This window comes from Anser cygnoides, chromosome 5, assembly GCF_040182565.1.
Source record: "Anser cygnoides isolate HZ-2024a breed goose chromosome 5, Taihu_goose_T2T_genome, whole genome shotgun sequence".
Lineage (NCBI taxonomy): Eukaryota > Metazoa > Chordata > Aves > Anseriformes > Anatidae > Anser > Anser cygnoides.
Window position 1 is genome coordinate 38,726,828 of NC_089877.1, and position 19,457 is coordinate 38,746,284.

Consider the following 19,457-nt stretch of genomic DNA (forward strand, 5'->3'; position numbering starts at 1 on the left):
GCAGACCCTGTAGGGATGTCCCAGGTGGCACTCCGAATTATTCTGCAGGGTGCTAGAGGGACAAAGCGCCTCCAGCACGCCGAGTGAAGTTGGCTGATGGAAAAAAAGAAAAAAAAAATGAGGGGGAAAAAAAAAATGCAAATCTCTGACCGGGCAGAATCTCCCTAGACACATCCTTTTGTCGAGCATTTGCATTGTACCATTAAAAATAGATCGGTGCATTCTCCGCTTGCTTGCTGAATGCTGATGCCTGTAATTCTGTGTCATCCTCGCAATCCCTCCTGCTTTGAGCTTGGCTGCCTCTTTGTCTGGCACCTGAGCAGGGTTCATTCAGCAGTAACTGATACAGAGATAAGTGCGAGCTCCGCTGGAGTCGTGCCAGGCAGGTGGGAAGGTGAGGAGGGCTGAGCTGGTGGCACCTCGCTGGGGTCAGCCCTACGCGGGCAAGGCTGGGTGTGCTCACACACACTTACAGTCGTGGGAGCCCCACCAGTGATCAGTTGGATCTTCTGGTGTGGAAGCTGGCAGGAGGATGGGGGAGCTTTGGGTTTATGTCCTGATGCATCACTTTATTTATTTATTCATTTTGAAACTGAGAAAATCCCGTGGTACACAACGCCGTGATGCCCAGCCCAACAGGCTGGCCTGTGGGACTTCTCGCACCAGGAGCTGTAGGGGCTGCAGGGCAATGTGGTCAATAGGCTCGTGCTTGTCTGGTGTGGTGAGGATGGAGGGAGAGCTGCCAAACCCTTTGTCTGACCCCCGTGTCACCTCAGATTAAACAAACGAAACCAGCTGGTGACAAACCACAGCCCCCAGGGCAGGAGGAGGGAGTGGGGTAGGGATGCTAGCTTGGTCATTGCCTGTCCTGGGTGTCTTTTCTTGATGAAGGTAATCCTTTTCAACCCCAAGTTGGTGCTTTCTCATTGTGTCTTGACAAGACGTAGAGCCCCAGCTGACAAGTGCTAATTCATCCCAAACAATTCAGCTATTGTGTGCGTGTAGGAAATTTAGCAAGCCTTGGGCCAGGTCAGGAAAGCCTTGCAAAGCACGTGTTACCGCCCTAGTGGATGTGTCACCCCACGGAAAATCAGCATTTTGGTTGAATTTTGGGTCTCCTAAGAAGAGCCAGAGTTTCAGTGGGCACAGAGTGGCATAGCTGCTGATGTTTTGACCTGCTTCCTTGAAGAACCACAGCCCGACCCTGTCTTTCTTCCCCTCAGCATGTAGGGGTTGTGGGAAATAGTGGGAAGCCTTTCTCCAGGAAACCCAACCTGCACACAGCAGGTATTTATGGTGTCTGCTGTCCTGGGACAAGGCAGCCGGACCAGCCCTCCTGAAGCATCCAGCTGCATACCTTTCTGGGCTGCCTCGGTCTGTTCTTATTGCAAAAAGGCAAACAAGCTACTGGAGATCCCAAGATAAGCCCACGGAGCAGTCTCTGCTGGCCTTATCCAGCGGAGATGCAGCGAAGGTGGGGATATCAGGCGGTGGGGATCGAGGGCCCTTAAAGCATCACTGGGACTGGGTTCCCCTCATCCTACACCTCGTGTCCTCCGCCTTCCAGCCCGACGTGATGTGTGCCAGGCTGCTCAAAGGGGAAGGTGCTTTCGGCTCGGAGGCATGAGCCTGGCCGCCTCTCAGCTTGGCAGGAGGAGCGTGGAAATGGGATAGCTTTGGTATTAGAAAGCAGCATGCCTGGGCACTCCGTCCTCAGCATGGGCAAATGGCTGGCTGGTCAGGGATAACCTTCAGTCTTGGCTGTTGTAGGCTTTAAAATGGAAGCTTGTGCTTATGCTATGGGGGAAAAACACATAAATCATCTTAAAAGTACGAGTCTAAGAGGAGGAGATGGTGGCTTTGTCACCTAGACTCTGGCAGTTTAGCCTGCTGTGCTTCCCCATTGGCTTTTCCTGACCCAGCGGCACTCAGATCTCCAGAAATCGTTCTGGGAGCAGAACCCAAGCCCACCCAAGGTTGCTGGTACAACTTTCAGCCACGTCCTCTGATGGAGGAGCTCCTTCCTTCCAGCATCCTCCGTGCGGAGGCTGCCCCTTCCCAAAGCTGCTCTGCACGGAGGGGTTGTGCGGGGGCTCTCCTCCGGGGAGGGCCTCTTGTCCTGGGGAGAAGGCGCCCGTGGTGTGTAAGAAGTGGAGAACGGGGAAGCGAGATGAGTGTCGATGAGGCTGTGTGGTGCTGGTCTGTCCTGGGAAAGCCACTGTGGGTCTCAGAGGGTGAGAAGAGGGCAGCAGCCACGGACGGACAACCCAGTGCTGCTGTCTCGTCTTCATGCTCCTTGGGGGTCATGAAATGTCCTTCCTCCCCACCCTTTAGCTTCTCCGGGGAGAGGTGGGCAAGCAGACTTTGTGTCTGGCTTAGTGAATGTGGTTAGCGGTGTTTTTTAACCTCGTTTGGAGGAGGAGGAGGAAAAAAACACTCCATTTTCCCATCTCCAGCAGAGAAATCTTTTGTGCTGCTTTTTAAAGGGATCTTGATCAGCTGCTAAGGGATTGGCAGTGGTTACATCACTTCCAATGCGGCTACTGCAGGCACCTCACGGCTTTGTCCCGCTGCCACCCCAGGGGATCATTTGTGCTCCAAATCCCCCTCCGTGGGAGAAATCCCGCACCCCTCACTAGGAGGGAGAGGCGGCTGCGCCGTTCAGGATGCGCTGTGCGAAGCAGAAGGGCGTCGATGGGTGGGCCGAGCTTAGAAGCAGATGGGATGGAGCAAGGGGAGGCACCCCAGGGTTTCCTAAAGGCTGGTCGTGCCCCGTCCCGCTGAGCTGGAGGCACACGGAGCGAGCATCCCTCTGGGGCTGGGACAGAGCCGAAGGCACCGCGGTGGCATCGCCTCGGGCCGGAGCCGCAGCCGTTGCCTGGCAGCTGCGGGTTTCCAGGGAAACCAGAGGTGCTAACTTGTTAATGAGCCCCGCGTCCCTGATTGCTGCTGCGAAATAATAATAATTAGCCGTAGGCCCGTGATTTAGGAATCCCTCAAACGGCACGAGCCTGCCGAGGGGAGCTTGCTAAGTGCTGAAGGACTTGGAAAAAATGGGGATGGGGATGGAGAAAGGCTGGAGAGCTTGGCAGAGGTGCCACGTTTCACACTGGAAATGGGACTGAGAAGGGTTTGGGTTGGAAGGGACCTTACAGCCCACCCAGTCCCAACCCCTGCCACGGGCAGAGACACCTCCCACCAGCCCAGGCTGCCCCCAGACCCATCCAGCCTGGCCTTGGGCACCTCCAGGCACGGGGCACCCACAGCTCCTTGGGAGGTTGGTGGGCTCGCAGCTGCCTGTCCCCAGGGCATCACTGATCCCTTAGCTCTGTGCTCAGGCATGTGGGTGCTTCTTCCAGCACCCCCGTTGCCAGATTTGACCCTTCCCATGTCTTCACCTCTGTGCAGGCCGGCTCGTGGGGCAGATCGCAGCACCTCTGCATCCTCCACGAGCAGTCAGCCCTACCCTACTTCTGCTCTTCAGCTTCTTCATTTTGCAAGTTCTTCTTTGCTAGAAGCAGGTCCAGGTCTCCAAAATACCTTGGGAGATGAGCAGCAGTGCATCTGAGGTCCTTTGCTGCGTGTCCCTGCAGGCTGGGAAACACCGCTGAATTGTTGTCTGCACTGTGGCTGTTCTCCTGGAGATGTTTTTCCCTTTCCTCTTCACTTTGGTCACTTCTGCCCCTATTTATTTTGAATGGAAATGGAAAACAGCAGTGAAAAGAAGTGGGAAAGGGCTAGGAGAAGAGGAAAGCGTGGAAGAGTAGGAAGCTAGGAGCAGCTCCTGAACTGGACCACGGGTGGAGGGTAGAGATCTCCAGGACACAGCTATGAGCTTGGTGAGACGAGTAGACGCACCGGTTGGTGAGGTTTATGGTTGCTTCAGAAATGTGCTGGCCTTCCTGTTAACATCTCTGGTACAAGAGAAACCAGATCCGTGCCCATCCCATAACCACGTACCTCTGCTGGGGCCTTATGCAAGAGAAGTAATTGAGGAAGTGGCCTCCCCCTCGTGACTGCTGGGCCTGCGCAGGGCCGAGCTCCCGTGGTCCGTCCTGCCACAGGGCCAGACTCAGGTCAGGGTGTGTTTGGGGTTTTCTTCCTTCTGGCTGACCAGAAGAGGATGGAGAGGGCGTTTGCCCTTAGCCTGGCTCACAGCACCCATCTGTGCCAAGCTCCTGGTGGCACCCTTCACAAAGCACGTGTGTTCGTGGAGGTAAGAGCAGGGACAGAGTGCCGGTGGTTGCCCAGGCTGTGTGTTAGGCTCTCTGCCCATCCTTCCACCCAGCGTGGCCCCTCCTGCCTTGCTGTCCCCATTCAGCTAAGCCTTGCGCCCATCTCCCTCATTACAGGCACTCCAGGGAGAGGTGGGATTAAAGGATTATGGTAATGTTCTTCGGGAACACTCAAGAAGATTAAGATGGCTTTAATAAACTGATAAGCGAGGGACACAGCTATGCTTCTGAAACCCCAATTTAGGTCCCAGGTTAACCTTTTCCCCTGTGCTGGAGACAAGTCCCCGGTCACCGCGGTGGGGTGGCAGGAGACCTCCTACTTCGTGGTGCTCCCTGTCCGTGCCTCCTCCTTCCCAATCCCTTGGCATTTGCATTTGGGTTGGCCTACAAGGGGGTGACGTGCAAGCTTGGAAGGACCCGGTTCCTTCTCAATCTTGGGTCTACCACCAAGGTTACAGCTGCCTATGGCCACACTCTGTCGGACATCTCCCCCCCTGGGAAAGGCTCCAGGAAGGGGCGGGGGGGGGCAGCATGGGCCTGCCTTGCTCTGCATCTCCCTGCTGGAGCTGGATGTCAGAGCAGGCTCGCTTGCGTCGCCTGTCTCTGCCACGAGCTCTAACTGGCCGTGCTGGAGCAAACGGACGTCTGTGCAGTTGTTTGGGTGGCTGTTAGCGGAGGTGGGGAACCTCTTGTGCCTTCCCTGACTTCATCCCCCTGATCTGCCGGTCACCTGTCAGAACTCGGTGCGTGGAAAGCCTCTTCCAAACAGGCTTCTCCCAGACCTGTTGGGAGATCAGGGATCTTCTGGCTTTCCCAAGCCCCTCTAATTGTGTCTGACCCCCCCAAGGTTCACCCTCACTCGTTATCTGGGGAGCAGATATCCTGTTATCTTGCAGATACTGTGCGACGTGTCCGATGCATCGGATCATTCCTTCCTCCCACTTCAGCCTCTCATTCTTATCCCTCTGCCTCGGCATTATCCCCATCTTTTTGTCTGTCGCCTCCCTCTGCTCCCTTTTATTTCTTGGATGTAATTGGAAGAGCTGAGAAGAATTCGCAGCCTGGTGTCCTGATGGGGATGGGAAGCAGAAAGCGATTTGGGGAGTGGGGTGTGAAAGAAAGACGGAGGGGAAAAGCTGGCTAATTTGCATCCTTTCTGAGTGCCCTGGCTCTATAGCCAAGGTACAGCAGGGGGTCTTCTGGCAAGGCGGCAGCGACGTAATGAGGTGTGTCATATCCCAGCAGGAGCCAGCCTCGCTCCCCCTATCACCCCCTAATTAGAACTGTTTCAATTTTTAAGCCCCCCCTGGAGGAGTGCTGCAGGGAGGGGAGAGGCGAGGGGGGACCGCGAGCCGCCCGCCGTGGGGCCGGGGGCAGCGGCGCCGCCGTGCAACGGGGCTGTGAAGGACTTTGTGCCAGGAGGGGCCAGCGCTGTCGCAGCATTTAGGGGATTTTTTTTTTTCCCCTTAAGTTGAATAGATGTGCAAACAGCATGCGTGTGGTGCAGGGACATCTACCCCCTGCTTTGGGGAGCTGTCCAGGGACGTGGCGGGGCTGCTAATGCCAGGGTCGTGGGCCAGAGACCTGCGGATGCTGAAGCCCCCATCCTCATATTCTGCAGCCCTGTGTCCTTTCCCTGCGAGCTGGCTCAGTCCTCCAGGTCTGGTGATGGGGAGCAGAGGTCCCTGTCATTTCACACAGAGATATGGTGCAGTAGAAATGAGTGTTGGGCTTGGGGTAAGGACCTTTTGTTTCCTTGGTGTAAAAGTCCTCATGAGGCTGAGGCATGCAGCACCTTTCCCTGTACAAGAGGGACGGCACCAGGCACCGTGTAGCCTTGTTGCTGCAGTACCGTGCCCTCCACCGGCATCTCCGTGGCCTCCTTTGGGGCCTGCACCACAAGGGCTAACAGTGTGGGAGCTTCCAAGAACTGCTGGCTTACACTGATCAGGGTGCCTCATAAGCCTCCTCCAGTCCATAGACCAAATCCCAGTCCTGCAGAAGCCAATGAAGGTCTTTACGCTAGCCTTTTCAGGCACGGTAGTCATAGTCCTCCTAATTCAGATGCATTAAAGCTCCCATGCAACAGCTTGTGGGTTCGCTCTAAAACACCGCCTGGCAGGAACAAGAGGAGCCTGGTAATAGCCCTGCTTATTTTCTGAATGGCCGCCGCAGCATTAAAACCTAATGCCATTAAAACTGGCCTGCAATGACGTGTGCCATTAAAACATAAGGACTGCCAAAAGGTACCTGTGTGAGGAGCGGCTCTGCGGGTGCTGTGACCCAAGGGGCTTCCGAGTTGTGAGGTGCACGGGGAGGGCAAATACGGAGCAGGCATGGGTGGCTTCTCCCAGCAGAAGAGACCAGGGTCCCCTGGAGGAGCCCTGAGCCAGCAGGCTTGGGGAAAAACAGGAAAAAGGCTGCTCCCTGCCTGTTAAATCTGACATGGCTTCCAGAAGCTATTAGACAAATTCTTGGAGGAAAGCTCCACCGAGGGCTATTAAACACAAAGAGAAAACCTTTGGCCTGGGAAGCTCTTGAGCCACAGATGCGAGGACATGCCTGGGAAGTGTGTCTGCATCCTTGTGCCCTCCTGAGGTCCTCCTCAAGGACTCAGCCCCAGGTGAGCACCTGGTTTTCCTGCCACCTGACCGCCGTTTTCCCCCTTCCCTCTCCCTCCAGGTTCAGCACAATGAGTCGGCACCCTGGGCATTAGCAGCGTGAAGAGCCCGGGACAGGAGCTGCCCTGCTCGCACCTCGCCCCACCGCTGCTTCCCCTCGGGGAGACGGGTGCCGGCCCCTGCCCTGCCCTCGCGCCCCTTGCCCCCGCTCACTGCAGAGGGGACGGGCCCGGTATGGCCGGGGACAGGCTCCCACGCAAAGTGATGGATCCGAAGAAGCTGGCCAGCCTCCTGAGGAACGGGGCAGAGGGCACCCTGGTCATCGACAGCCGCTCCTTCGTGGAGTACAACTCCTGGCACGTCCTCAGCTCCGTCAACATCTGCTGCTCCAAGCTGGTCAAGAGGCGGCTCCAGCAGGACAAGGTCTCCATCACGGAGCTCATCCAGCCCGCCTCCAAGATGAAGGTACGGGGTCTGGCCCTCGCCTGTCCTTGTGGAAACCTCTCCCCCAGTAGAAAGATACAGGGTGGGGGGATGCATTTCCATCCGGCCATGCCTGGTTCATGCGACCCGCTCCTCCCTCCCTGCACCCCGTTACCTGCCGGCTTCCCTCTGGCACCCCATCCACCCCTCTGGGAGCTGGAGCACAAGCCCACAGGGCTGTCCTCGGGGACCTGCTCATTGCCCCCACCCCAGTGATGCAGGACCCCCCTCCCCAGGCCAGTCGAACAGGTATGTCAGCCTCAGGGCTTGCCCTGCACTGGCAAACAGCCCCCCAAAGCCTTCCTGGAGCTGTAAGCTTAATCCCTTGCTAAAAAGTCTTCCCCTCCCCTCTGTCATCTCTAACTCCATTCAGGGACATGTAATCCTCCTCCCTTGTGACGCCAGGAGCTCTTATCCGGTGTCATGGCATATTATCTCTCCCGGGCTCCTCTCTCTATCTCTCCTGGTTAAATAATAGAGGTGGCTCCGAGCCATGGCTGGCTGGCCGAAATAGTGCTGGGTGCCCCCGCGGTGGCTCAGGCAGGGTCCTGCCCTCTGTCAGTGACCATGGGGAGGGTGGCCTGGCCCCTCTCCTCTCCTGGCTCCCCAGGGACCCGTCACCCCATCCGCCACGCATCCCCGAAGTGTCACATCCCCTCCGCAGCACGGTTTTGGCAAGGGGACCCCCTGCCTCCCCCTGCCTCGCATTTTGGGGTGCTGCACCCCTGCGGCAACCCGCTCCTTTGCCGATGCTCTCCTGCTTTTACCATTCCCCGGCACCCCCCCCCATCCCCGTAATTTTATGGCAAAACGAGGGTAATTCAGGCGATTAATCAAATGCTGGGCCCAGCTGGAGCCATCTGCGGCGTGTCCCCCCCCCCCCGCCACCCCGCGAAGCCACCGCGGCCCGCATTGGCTGCCAGTGACATCACCCTGCCGGGATCAAGGAGCCGGGGAGGGGGGGCCCAGCCTTGCTCCAAGCTGCTCCAGCCATGCTGCGGGCTGGGCACTTCGGAGGGGATTGCGGGAAACGATTCCCCAGCGGCTTGAGCCCTTCGTCAATCCCCTGAGTGAATAAAGCAAAGAATAATCAGTTTTGGCGAGCCGGGAGCCGGCGCAGCACGGCCGCCCTCCTCCCGGCCAGGGTCACCTCTGCAGTGGCCGCCGTCACGTGGAGCAGCAGCAGCAGCAGCAGCAGCAGCACAAGCGATGCGACTTTGGGGTGGGGGGAGGAAGAGGAGGATGGGGAGCGCCAAGAGTTAACGTCAGCTGATGCAGGTCCGCCTGCAGCGCTGCAGCTCGCAGCCGCAGAGATGCCGCAGCGGGCGGCAGCGGCTCCCAAAGGATGTTCCTGCGCCAGCACAGGTGGCTCCCGCCCCTGCTCTGCCCTGCTAAAGGTTGTCCCCAACCTTCACGGTCACCTGGGGGCTGCTGGCGTCCCCGTGCAAGGAGCAGTCACCTCCTCCCGGTCCCGCGTCATTAAGCAGTGCTCCGGGTACCAAGCAGGGATGCAACGCGAACCCCACGGGTTTTTTGGGGACGCTCAGCCCAGGAATTAATTAAGCTTCAGGGTGTTCTTATGAGGTTAAGCCAATTGCCCCCGGGAAGCTGGGGGGAAAAGGAGGGGGGTCACAGCCATATCCTCAGCTGGCACAAAGCAGGGTGCTGGCTGTGGTTTGGGGTGTTCAAGCCTTTTGTGCCGCTGTCCCCATGTGGTGGGTGGCAGGAGGCTGAGCGGTGGCAGCGGGAGGACGGAGACATGGGCATATCCCCTGGGGCAAGAGGGCGGGTCAGGATCTGGGGAAAAACGTGCTGCTTTGGGCAACGTGGAGAGGGGGAGCCTTTATTTTCAGGGCTCGCCAGCGCACCTGCCAAAGGGTGATCAGCAAAGTGGTGGGGACAGGGGGGGACAGGGGCACGGCTGGCGCTAGGAGCAGATGGCAGGAAGGGTGACATCAGTGGCGCGATTGTCCAGCCCCATTATTCCTCCTGACGGGCCTCCCGCCCTCCTCCCGCTTCCTGCTCCCGGCCGGGGCTGCCGAGACAAAGGCGGCCGGGAGCACCGCGGTGCTGCCCAGAAGGAAGGGGCACTGCTGGCAGCCCACCTCAACGCGCTCCCGCCTCACTTGCATTGCCCAAAAAAACCCAGACCTGCGCATCCCGGCCCACACCAGGCACCAGTCATGTTTTGCCTGTCGCCTGGCTGGGCAGAGGGTAACGCAGGGCAGTCTTCCGCCCCAATGTGAAGGGAGGGCACCACTGGCAATCCTCCTAGGTGTGCTGCTTTGGGGTAATGCTGCGGGATAACAGCAAGTCTTGGTCAAGGACCTTTTGCTGGGAAAGAAGAAATGGGGAAAAATATATCACCTTTTCTTCTTTTGTCGCAATCTGCCTTTCATGTGCCCTGGAAATGTGGGCACAGCTAAGCCACCTCTCCCCGAGCCCTCTTGTGCACTGCATCTCCGCTGGGCACAGAGATGCTGAACTCCATCGCTGCCCATGATCCGGGCTAGGAAACTGCAGCAGTAATCCATTTTCCAACAGATTGCTTTTATTTTATTCCCAGGAATTCCAATTATTACAGCAATAGTTGCCCTCAGCACAAAAATGTGCTGTGCTACCTGCTCCATCTTTGTTTTTAAGCCTTTCTCCCGCTATCAGCTGGAATAATTCAGCTCCTTGGTGCCGTTTCAGGGGAAGAGGTTGTGGGAAATTCCTGCTTGGGGGTTTATTTTGATTTCTGGAGGGAAATGCTGAGAAGCTCACTTTTTTAAGATCTCTTTGGAAAGTCTTCCCACATCTTGACCTGTTCTCATTTCCTGAAATGCAGCTGTCTCTGGGAATGGCTACAGCAGCAGCTAGAGGCATGACAACGTTCTACTGGGGCTGTGGGGACATTTATTTATTTACTGGAGGAACCTGGCCCTGGAAGCAGCTGCCTTGCTCAAGGGATAGCCGGGGCTTAGTTCTGAGCCATGTGCCCGGCTGCTCTTGATGTTTATGGAAGCGATGTTATTTCAGTGGGGTGATTCACCGTGTTTTGAAACAAAATGTGGCTGCGATGTCCGGGGTAATTGGGAAAATAAGAATACTTCACTCTTATCTTAGCCCAGATCACCTGGAGGGCTCAGAGCACTTCACACAAGTGGCATCATCCCCGCTTAGCAGCCGGGGAGCGCGGAGCAGGCAGAGCCAACACCGGGGTGTATCAAACCACCCGGTGCCCAGGACAAAATGTCCATGGGGAGATACCTCCGGGGGGGTGATGGGCCCCCCAGCAATGTCCCATGGGCTCCCCAAGGATGCTCCTGCAAGGCTTGGGGGCAGAGACATGGGTGTCTTGGTGGGACCATAACACCTGAAGCAGAATCCTCTAGGTTGGAAAAGACTTTCAAGATCATCAAGTCCAAAGTAGCACCATCAAGGCCAGCTGTGCCTCGTGGCAAGCTGTGTGTCATCCTTTCCAAATGCTGCATCCCACCAGCAGCCCTTCAGCATCCTTCCTTTCTTGTGCAGTGGCTCATGGAGGTGTTCACAGGTGGGGCTCGGGCAGCAGAGGAGGGAAATGTTTGGGGATGGGACTTGATGATTGGACTTGGCGATGGTTGGACTTGATGATGTTGGTTGGACTTTATGATGATGGTTGGACTTGATGACGATGGTTGGACTGGATGATCTTGAAGGTCTTTTCCAACCAAGGTGTTTCTAGGGTTGGATGAAATCCCTGCTGTCCCTGCTCCATCTGACCCGTGGGACTGGGAATGCCAGCACTGCCACGTGTGATGTGCCACTAGAAAAATGAACCCTTCCCATGCAAAGTGTATTTTTCTTCAAGCCTCTCTCTCCTCTCAGCCCATTTCCGCAGCCCTTGCCCCACCGAGCAGGATATTTATTTTCTGCAGCCGGGCCACGCAAGGCCAGTGCTTGTTTGGCATTTACATTGAGTGAAACCTTATAACTTTAATAAGATGTAAACCGTGTCACACATATCTGCCGTTGCTCAGCAACCCTGCAGTAATGGCCAAAACAAAGCCTCCCCGTGCAGAGGGAACACTAAATCCTATTGTGGGATAATTCTGCTTGGCCAGAACTGTTATCTCCCCTGCTTGCCCCTCTGGCTGAGGTGCGAGCCCCTGCTCAGTCCCCTCCTTGCCTTGCTTTTGGGGAGATGCTTCAGGCTGGGTTTTCAGGACGCTGTGCCTCACTGGATGGCAGGAGCAGAGGTTTTCTTGGGATGAGATGTTCCTAAAGGTATGTCCTTGGCTGGTTCACCCCCAGGTAGCTTCCCTGGGTCACCTCTGCTTCTCGTGAGGAGTTTCACCCACGCTGAGCTACCCTTATAAAAACAGCATGGCTTATTATTAATAATGTAAAGAATATTGATGACGCTTAGAGAAACGGCCGCTGATTTTACCCAGGGCACCTTGGGCAATTCTCAATGCCTTATTTTAAAATTCCCCCATCCTTTCCTCCTCCCTCTCCTCTTGACGCTTCCTTTTCTTCCCTCCCTTCATCCCACTGACCTGCATGGCCAAACTCACTTCCCAGTGCCCCGTGAAGGCAGCAGTGACTTCCGAGGGCACGAGGCTGTCCTCAGCCCTGCGGTGAGCGGCCGCAATGACCTCAGCTAAATCCGTGCATGCTGCAGTTTTATTGGGATGTAGCTCACGTTTCAGAGCAGGGAAGCACCTGCAGCGGGGTGTCAAAGCAGCCCAGCTGCTGCTTCGCTGTGCCTTGGGCTGGATCTGCCTTGGGAAGACGTCTGCACACCTCTGGCTGCTGCGGAAACCTTCTCAAGGGATGGGGGGATTGATTCCAAGCGTTGCGTTTGTGGTTGCTTTAATATCTATAGTAACCCAAGGGTGGTGAGATAGGGCATGCAAGTGCAAGAGCAAAAGGAGGAGAGTGTCTATGAGTGGTGCTTAGCTTGAGGAGTCTCCTAACGAGGTTTCAGTCCCTGCTGATCAGGTATGCATGGGAAAGGTTGCACTGATCACCACGATGGGAGGCAGCAGCTCCAACCCTCGCATTTTAATGGGAGCACAGCACGTGGCAGGGCATTGCACCAGAAGGACTCCCTGTGCCCGCAGGGCTGGGCATTATCCAGCTGCTGGATCCCCCTGGCTTTCCAGCCACTGCCCACTTCTCCCGCAGCGTGATGGACGTGTTTGCCATCCGTCAGGCTGCTCAGTGGGTGTGCTGAGCCGTGCCTTCCCAGGGGGGGTCTTTTCTTCTCCTGCATGGACCTGCCCATCGGACAGGATGGTGGATGAGCACGGCTGATGGGATGGCTGCACAGGGTGGGGGCATGGGTGACTTCTGGATAAATAATGGCAAACCGATGGTGGGCGCTGTGCGGGAGCAGGATTTTAGGTAAGGCACTCAGATTTGCTCGCTGTTGGCATGGCTGCTGCAACTGGCGTTGGTGCTGAAATACCCATTTGTACCTGCGGGGCAGTCTCGGCCATGTAGTACCCCGACCAGTCCTCTGGCTGTGGTCGATGGAAATGCTCCATGGGCAGAAGCAAGTCCTCAGTTTCTCCAGCGCTCGTTTTTTTGCCGTTCCCTGCAGGTGGAGGCAGAGGAGCACCAGGACGTCGTGGTCTATGACCAGAGCACGCGGGACGTGACCGGCTTGGCTGCCGACAGTTTCCTCTCCATCCTCCTGGGCAAGCTGGACAGCTGTTTCCACAGCGTCTCCATCCTCACAGGTAGGAGCGGAGCTGCTCGAGGGCAGGCAGTGGTGACGATGATGGTGGTGGTGATGGTGATGATGACTGTGGTGGTGATGGTGCTGCTGCTGGCACCAGAAGTGTTGTAGGGTGATGGGCCCCGTGGTGCATCCAGACCACTTCCTACAGCTATCTGGGGCTCTGGGTTACCATTTCACTTGGTGCTTGTGCAATTATTCTGGATTTATGGTGTTGTGGCCATGCAGCGCGTGTAATGAGCACATCACCTTGAAGGGAAAGTGAAAGCTGCTTTTAATTCCCGGCAGCTGGGACAGCTGCCTGGCCGGCTGTCCACCTCCCAGCTTTGAACTGGAGCTGTGATGGGGAGAGCAGAGAAATAATGGGAATAAAGCACCCAGGTCTGACAGGGTGAGGGTTTCAAAAGCAAGCAAGGACTACTTGAAGTCACGATAAAGAGAATTAGCGTGGAGCTCTGCTGAGGCCACCGCTTGGGGAAGATGCTGTGAGCTTGCCCAAGGTCTTCGTGGCATAACCAAGGGCACAGCTTGGTGCATGATGCCGAAAAGGTGAAGGCAGACTGGGTCACCGGGATGGGTCAGAAAGCAGCCATTGCAGTGGACCTGAAAAAAAACCCACACTCTGGTGTGTTGTTAGGATGGTGTCACCGTCACTGCCACCAATGCCCAGCCCATGCAAGCAAACAAGCACCCTCATTTTTTGGCTACCATCTCCATCCTCCCCAGCCGCTGCACCAAAGACCCCCAGGCAGGAGCACATCTGCCTGCACAAGGTGCTAGGTGATGTTTTAAACCCCCCCAGTTAAAACCTGTTAACAGGTTTCTCAGCCCTTCCCTTCCACCCTGCCTTTTCCCTGCAGAAGTCCTCAAAGAGCCGCGTTCCCGGCTGGTAATTGCTGAGGTTTTGGCAAAGCATCCCCTGCTCCTTGTGCCGCGGCGTCGTGAGCCGCGCGGCCCGGAGCCTGCTAATGGGGAACACAGGCTGCTAATGCGTGGAGAGAAAAAAAAAAAAAGGGGAACTGAAATGTAGCACACTGGGTCATGGCTGCTGAGTTTTATATGGAAATCATGACTCAAAAACACTGCTGAAAGCATCCAGAGGGAGGCTGGGTGCGCTTTCTGACACACGCAGTTTCCTCCTTCCTGTAATGTGGGCAGCAGCCGGGTTATTTTTGACCCGGGTTTGCGGCGCTTGGGAGGTCTGAGGAGAGGATGTGTACACGGGGCTGGATCCCAATCCCTTGCCAGGACCCTCCCTGCCTCGCGAGCACGGTGCGCCAGCCTGGGAGGGTTTGCTGAGGACCCCAGCACCCCACCAGGGCATCAGGTCCGACCTCAACCCGACCCATCCTGGCCCAGGCACCTCATCCCGCCCAGGCTGCTCCCAGTGCCACCCTTTCTGCCCCACCCCCTCCATGGCATCAGGTGTGACGTACGTGCACATGGAGGAATCCAGAGACCTCTTCATTGCTCTGGGTCCAGTGCAAGCGGACTATGTATTTATGGGCTAACGAGCTGATCTCTGTCCCTCACTTCATACTGTGGTTTTAGACCATTATCACAAATTTTGTTGCTAAAAATCAACCTTAAGTTTGGCTTCACTCCTTTTCCGCATACAAATATTAGATCTGCTACCTACAAGCCTTCATTACCCCCACAGATGGGGTTCCCAATGCTAAAAGGTGCTGCGAACTGACTCCTGAGCATCCCCAGACCAGTGTGCCCACCCCAATCACCCTCAAAACTGAGCCATTCAGGTCCCCATCTCACATCATCCCCAGCAGGGTCAGGACCTAGGAGTCCCAACCAGCTTGCTTTAGGCGCATCGTTTTTAGTTTTTCATGCCTCAGTGTCCCCAAACTTCATGCTTGGCCCTTGCTTGTTTCTGCGCCGTTTTTCAGATGAACCTGCCCCAGAACAGTTGGTGGAGGCTGGAGGCCAGAGCCCGGGTTGCTGGGGGTGGCAGGAGCGAGGGCAGGGGCTCCTCAAGGGTTAACAACCCCGGAGCAGCAATTCCAGCGGGGGCTCGGAAGGAGGAATCTGAGTCAATTATTCCCAGTCTTGCAAATCATCATCATCTCTCCCCCCCCCCCTTTACATTTTTTTTTTTTAATCGTGTAAGTATAAATAGTGCTGCTTGCTGCCCTCCATCCGTGGGAGCAGAAAGCCTGTTGATTTATATGGTTTTCCTGACATCACATGAAGTGGTGGAAAACTGAATGGAGCCAACATTTTTCCTGCATTACGTAATGCCCCCTCCCTCCCTCCAGCCCAGCTTTGCTATTCCTTCAGGAGCCTGACTGTTCTTTAACCTTTGTTTATTTCAGCACAAACCCTTGCTTTTTTTTTTTCCTTTTTTTTTTTTTTTGCTTTGCTTTTTTTTTTTTTTTCCCTTTGCGAGCTCCCACTTTGTTTTTATTAACAGCCATTATCTGTTTATGAAGCGGCAGCAGTCTGGCTCCATCGGCCACTGATGGCTCCAGAGATGCCAGCTCTTGTGCTGGAGCCCAGCCAGAGCCGCGGCACGGTGCTGAGCTGCCGGGTGCTGAGCATCCCCAGCTCCTTGCTGAATGGCAGCAAGCAGAGCCAAATCTCCCCGGCCTCTTCCACAGCCGAGTGAAGCGGTGGGCGAGGGATGCTCCTCGGGATGATGCTGGGACCAAGCAGGGCTCTGGAGATGGTGGAGCTCTTTGCTGCGCTGCTTAGCCACGTGCAGCTACTGGTCCCAGTACGGAGCAAGGAGGAAACTGGTGGGGAGCCCTCAGCTGCTCACCTGGAGGGTGGGGGCAGTGCCGGTCCCACCGCATTGCGTGGGCTCTCTTCGGTCCAGGTTTATCCGTGCTTTATCCATGCAGTGTCGCGCACCGACCTGAAACAGGCCCCTTGCTTGCTTTCTGAGCTCCAGTCATGAGCTTTTCATCTGGCTCGGGAGCGCGTGTGAGATCATCTTCAGCCCCCCGCCCCCCTCGCCGTTTGTACCAATTCTTCAAGGAATGTTTAAATTTTCCAGCCCTGTTCTTTCTAAATTTGGAGCGGCTGTTTACTCCCAGGATTCGGAAAGAATGTAACAATATCATCAGTGAGAAATCCCTCCCAGCCCTCCGCTCTCCATCCTCCTCCCGCCAGGCTCCTTGGCCATGCTGGCCCTGGCCCAGGTCTTCTCCAGCCCAGCAGTGCCATGGCCAGGAACAGTGGTGGCGTTTGGTTTCAACCCATTGGTCTTCCCTGCTGGAGGAGGTCTCTTGAAGAACCTCTCCAGTGGAGCTAAAAGCTTGTGGGTGTCCGATTTTTGCCCAAGGTTGGGGAGATGGCTCAACTGGGAGAAGCAGTTGGAAATTGGAAATTTTGCTGTCAGGGAGACGGTGGAGTTGGGAGCACGATGGGATGAGTTATACTGGAAACTCCATCTGCTTTTTGGTGAGGTCCCTCCTCTTCCTATGGGGTAAGCCCTGCCCTCCCCAGGGAGCTGGGGAGCAGAGAGGAGAGAAGGCTCACTCCCATCATCATCATCATCATCATTATCAAGACTGAAGGACAACAGTGGCCACAGAGTTGTAACCATTCAGTGGGCTTGATCTGGAGGAGGCTGATCTCATTTGCAAACCTGGAGCAGTTATTTATGAGATTTGAGAATCGGGGAATTTCAAGGGAATCTTCCAAAGCCAGGTGACTTCAGAGCAGATGAAACAAGTAGTGAAAAAGAAAAGGGAATTTCCATTGCAAGAGCTGAGCTGCTCAGTACTGACTGGGCTCAGCGCTGGCTAGAATTACTCTAGGAACAAGGACGTGGGGGAAGATGATTAAAGAGAAAAAAAAACACACTTCTTTATTTTTTTTTTTTTTTTTTTTCTGCGTAGGGACAGTCCTGAAAAGGAGCTCGAAAAACATAGTCTAAAATCCAAAGAAAAAAAGTACCCCAAACACCCATACTTTTGAGTTTAGTTCAGATGACAAAATGTGGCAGGAGCAGCTCCCTGCTGCGGAAAGTGCTTTATTCCGTGCTAGCTGATGGATTTGGTCCTTGGGCTCCAGCAGAGCCTCTGCGGGGTACACAGGGCTGAGGATGCTCATGGAGGTGAAGTATGAGGCTGTCTGTAAATGCCCAGATACTCAGAGGGATGGACGTAGAGTGTGATCCGTGGGGGACCGCAGTGGCCGGGGCAGGGCAGGGATGCTGCGGTGCTGGCTGCCTTTGGGATGCTGCCACACCGCACTCTCGCCCTCCAGCCCCATCCCGGCAGGTACCGGAGTTCAGCCCTGGCCACCCAGCCCAGATGTGGCCCTGCATCTCTGCAGAGGAGCAAGGTGGCCTCTTCCCACCCCTCCACCATGGCCAGGAGATGTCTGCGAGGGTTTCAGCCCCAGAGGAACCAGTGGCTGCATCCCTGGGAGGGGTTAAGCCAGGTCACGTATGTGTGAGCTGATTGTATTCCAGACCTATGCTCTAAACCTCCCTGTTTAGCAACGCTGTCGTCAGACAACTTGTTTTCCCGATTCTATAATTACCCCGTGGAGCTTCCCTTCCCCCTCCCCAGCCGCGTTTTTAACAATCGGACCCAGAAAAGGCGAGCGAAACGGCACAGAGGGATGGGGCAGAGGGAGGAGATGGGGGCCGTGGAAGAGCAGCCTGCCAGTTGCCAAGGCTTCAAAAGTCATCGTGTAATTTAATTTCCCATTTCTGGAAAGCAGGAGGGAGGGAGGAAGGAAACTTCCCCAGGAGGAGATCGTGATGGGCAGGAACCCATGCCCAGTTATGATTTCCTTCCTTTGGAGAAACCTGCCTCCCCTTTTCCTGAGGCCCTGGCCTACCATGTGTGAAGGCCGGCGATCGCGATTCTGGCAAGGTCCTGGTGCTGGGTGGGGAGAGGAAACGCTGGCCACTGCCCAGAAGACCATAGGCAGGAGGGAACAGGGAGGAAGGCTCTGCCTGGGGAAAGGTGGCTGCAGGTGGCATCTCCACGTGGTTGACTACCTCCTCCTGGAAGTGCCATGCTCAGCTCCCTGGCTGGGGCTCCCAGCAGCTCTGTGCAGAAAACTGGGTCCAAACACAACCTGAAGGCATCTGCCCATGCCAAAATAACTTGTGCCTTGGGCTTCTGCAAGCCTGAGTGAGTCAGTTCCCACCGGCAACCAGAGGGGAGCAAGGGAAGGCAGATACATGCCTGTGGGCTGCTAGGGGGTCAGGTTGAGGACGACACTCCCGATTTCACCACCTGCTTCCTGCATCACCTCCCCTGCGTGGTCTGTTGATGGTTTCCACCCCAGAAGAGCTCCAAAAGCAATGGGTCAGAGCCAAACTGCCCACTGGCATAGAGGTGCCAGTGGAGATGGTAATGGAGATGGCGATGGAGATGGTGATGGAGATGGCGATGGAGATGGTGGTGGAGATGGTGATGGAAATAGTGGTGGGGATGGCAAAGGAGTTGTCGATGGGGATGATGATGGAAATGGTGATGGAGATGGCAATGGAGTTGACTTTGGAGATGGCGATGGAGTTGGCTATGGAGATGACGATGCAGTTGGCGATGGAGATGGCGATGGAGTTGGCTATGGAGATGGTGATGGTGATTGTGACAGAAATGCCTCCACTGCTGTGGCCCAGCAGTAGCAAAGGCATCTCCAGCACCGGTAGCCGTCCACGCTGCCCACCAGCATCTCACATTGCCCTCTGCATCCTCCACTGCGAGGACGGGGGTGGCATACACGGGGCCACCACCGAGAGTGGTGGCACCCTGCACACCCAGGGGAGCTGCGGCAGGAGCCGATCACCCGGTGTTGCTTTGGGGGGAACGCGGCTCCCCTCTCTCCCAGTCCTGCTGGAGCATGCTTCAAATTTTCCCCAACCTCTGCCCCACATCTGATAATCATCAAACCGTATTTGTTACAACAACAAGGCTCGTTAGGAGGCTGGCTCGTTAGGAGGCTGGCTCCGCGCGGGGTGGGAAGGCGGGTGGGGGGGAGGGGAGAGCTCTTAGTTAATGCCGATGACCTCATCTCATGTGATGTCATTCAAAGGAAAAACACTGAAGTCACTCACATATGGCTCAGCCTGGGCTTTTTCAGCCCGTAAAGCTGCAGATTTTCAAAGGCACAATGCGTGCCCCCCCGCCTCCTCCGCTTACTATAATCCTGAATGATTTTCTGGAGGCCTGGGCTCAGACCCATAAACTTGCAAGGAGCAGCGTGGAGACATATTAAGGGGTCCCACAGGTGGGAAAAGCGGGTGTAAGTAATTTTCCCCCTGTACACATGCAGAGCAGAGCACTCACCAGCCCTCACCTGCTTATGAAGTCGCCGTGCGGGGACAGACCCCAGTGCGACTGGGGAAGGCCATTCATAAATGCCTCCTCTCATACTTTTGGACGGGAGGGTGCATCTCCTCCAACCCATGCTCTTGCTCCTCCAGGA

General features: G+C 55.9%; 1 protein-coding gene across 3 annotated transcripts in view; it reads left to right on the plus strand.

The window, feature by feature from the left end:
• The window catches only part of DUSP8 (dual specificity phosphatase 8), a 39,226-nt gene that overhangs the window by 4,930 nt on the left and 14,839 nt on the right, over positions 1-19,457 (plus strand). For 2 of the 3 annotated variants that reach the window (XM_066997940.1, XM_013191672.3), the window contains exons 2-3: positions 6,918-7,321; positions 12,912-13,050. In XM_066997940.1, the coding sequence (XP_066854041.1) occupies positions 7,091-7,321; positions 12,912-13,050 (370 nt within the window). In that variant the 5' untranslated portion in view covers positions 6,918-7,090. Of the gene's footprint in view, positions 1-6,917; positions 7,322-11,441; positions 11,591-12,911; positions 13,051-19,457 lie in introns of those variants that run through there. The other variant, XM_048066659.2, reaches the window with a different exon arrangement.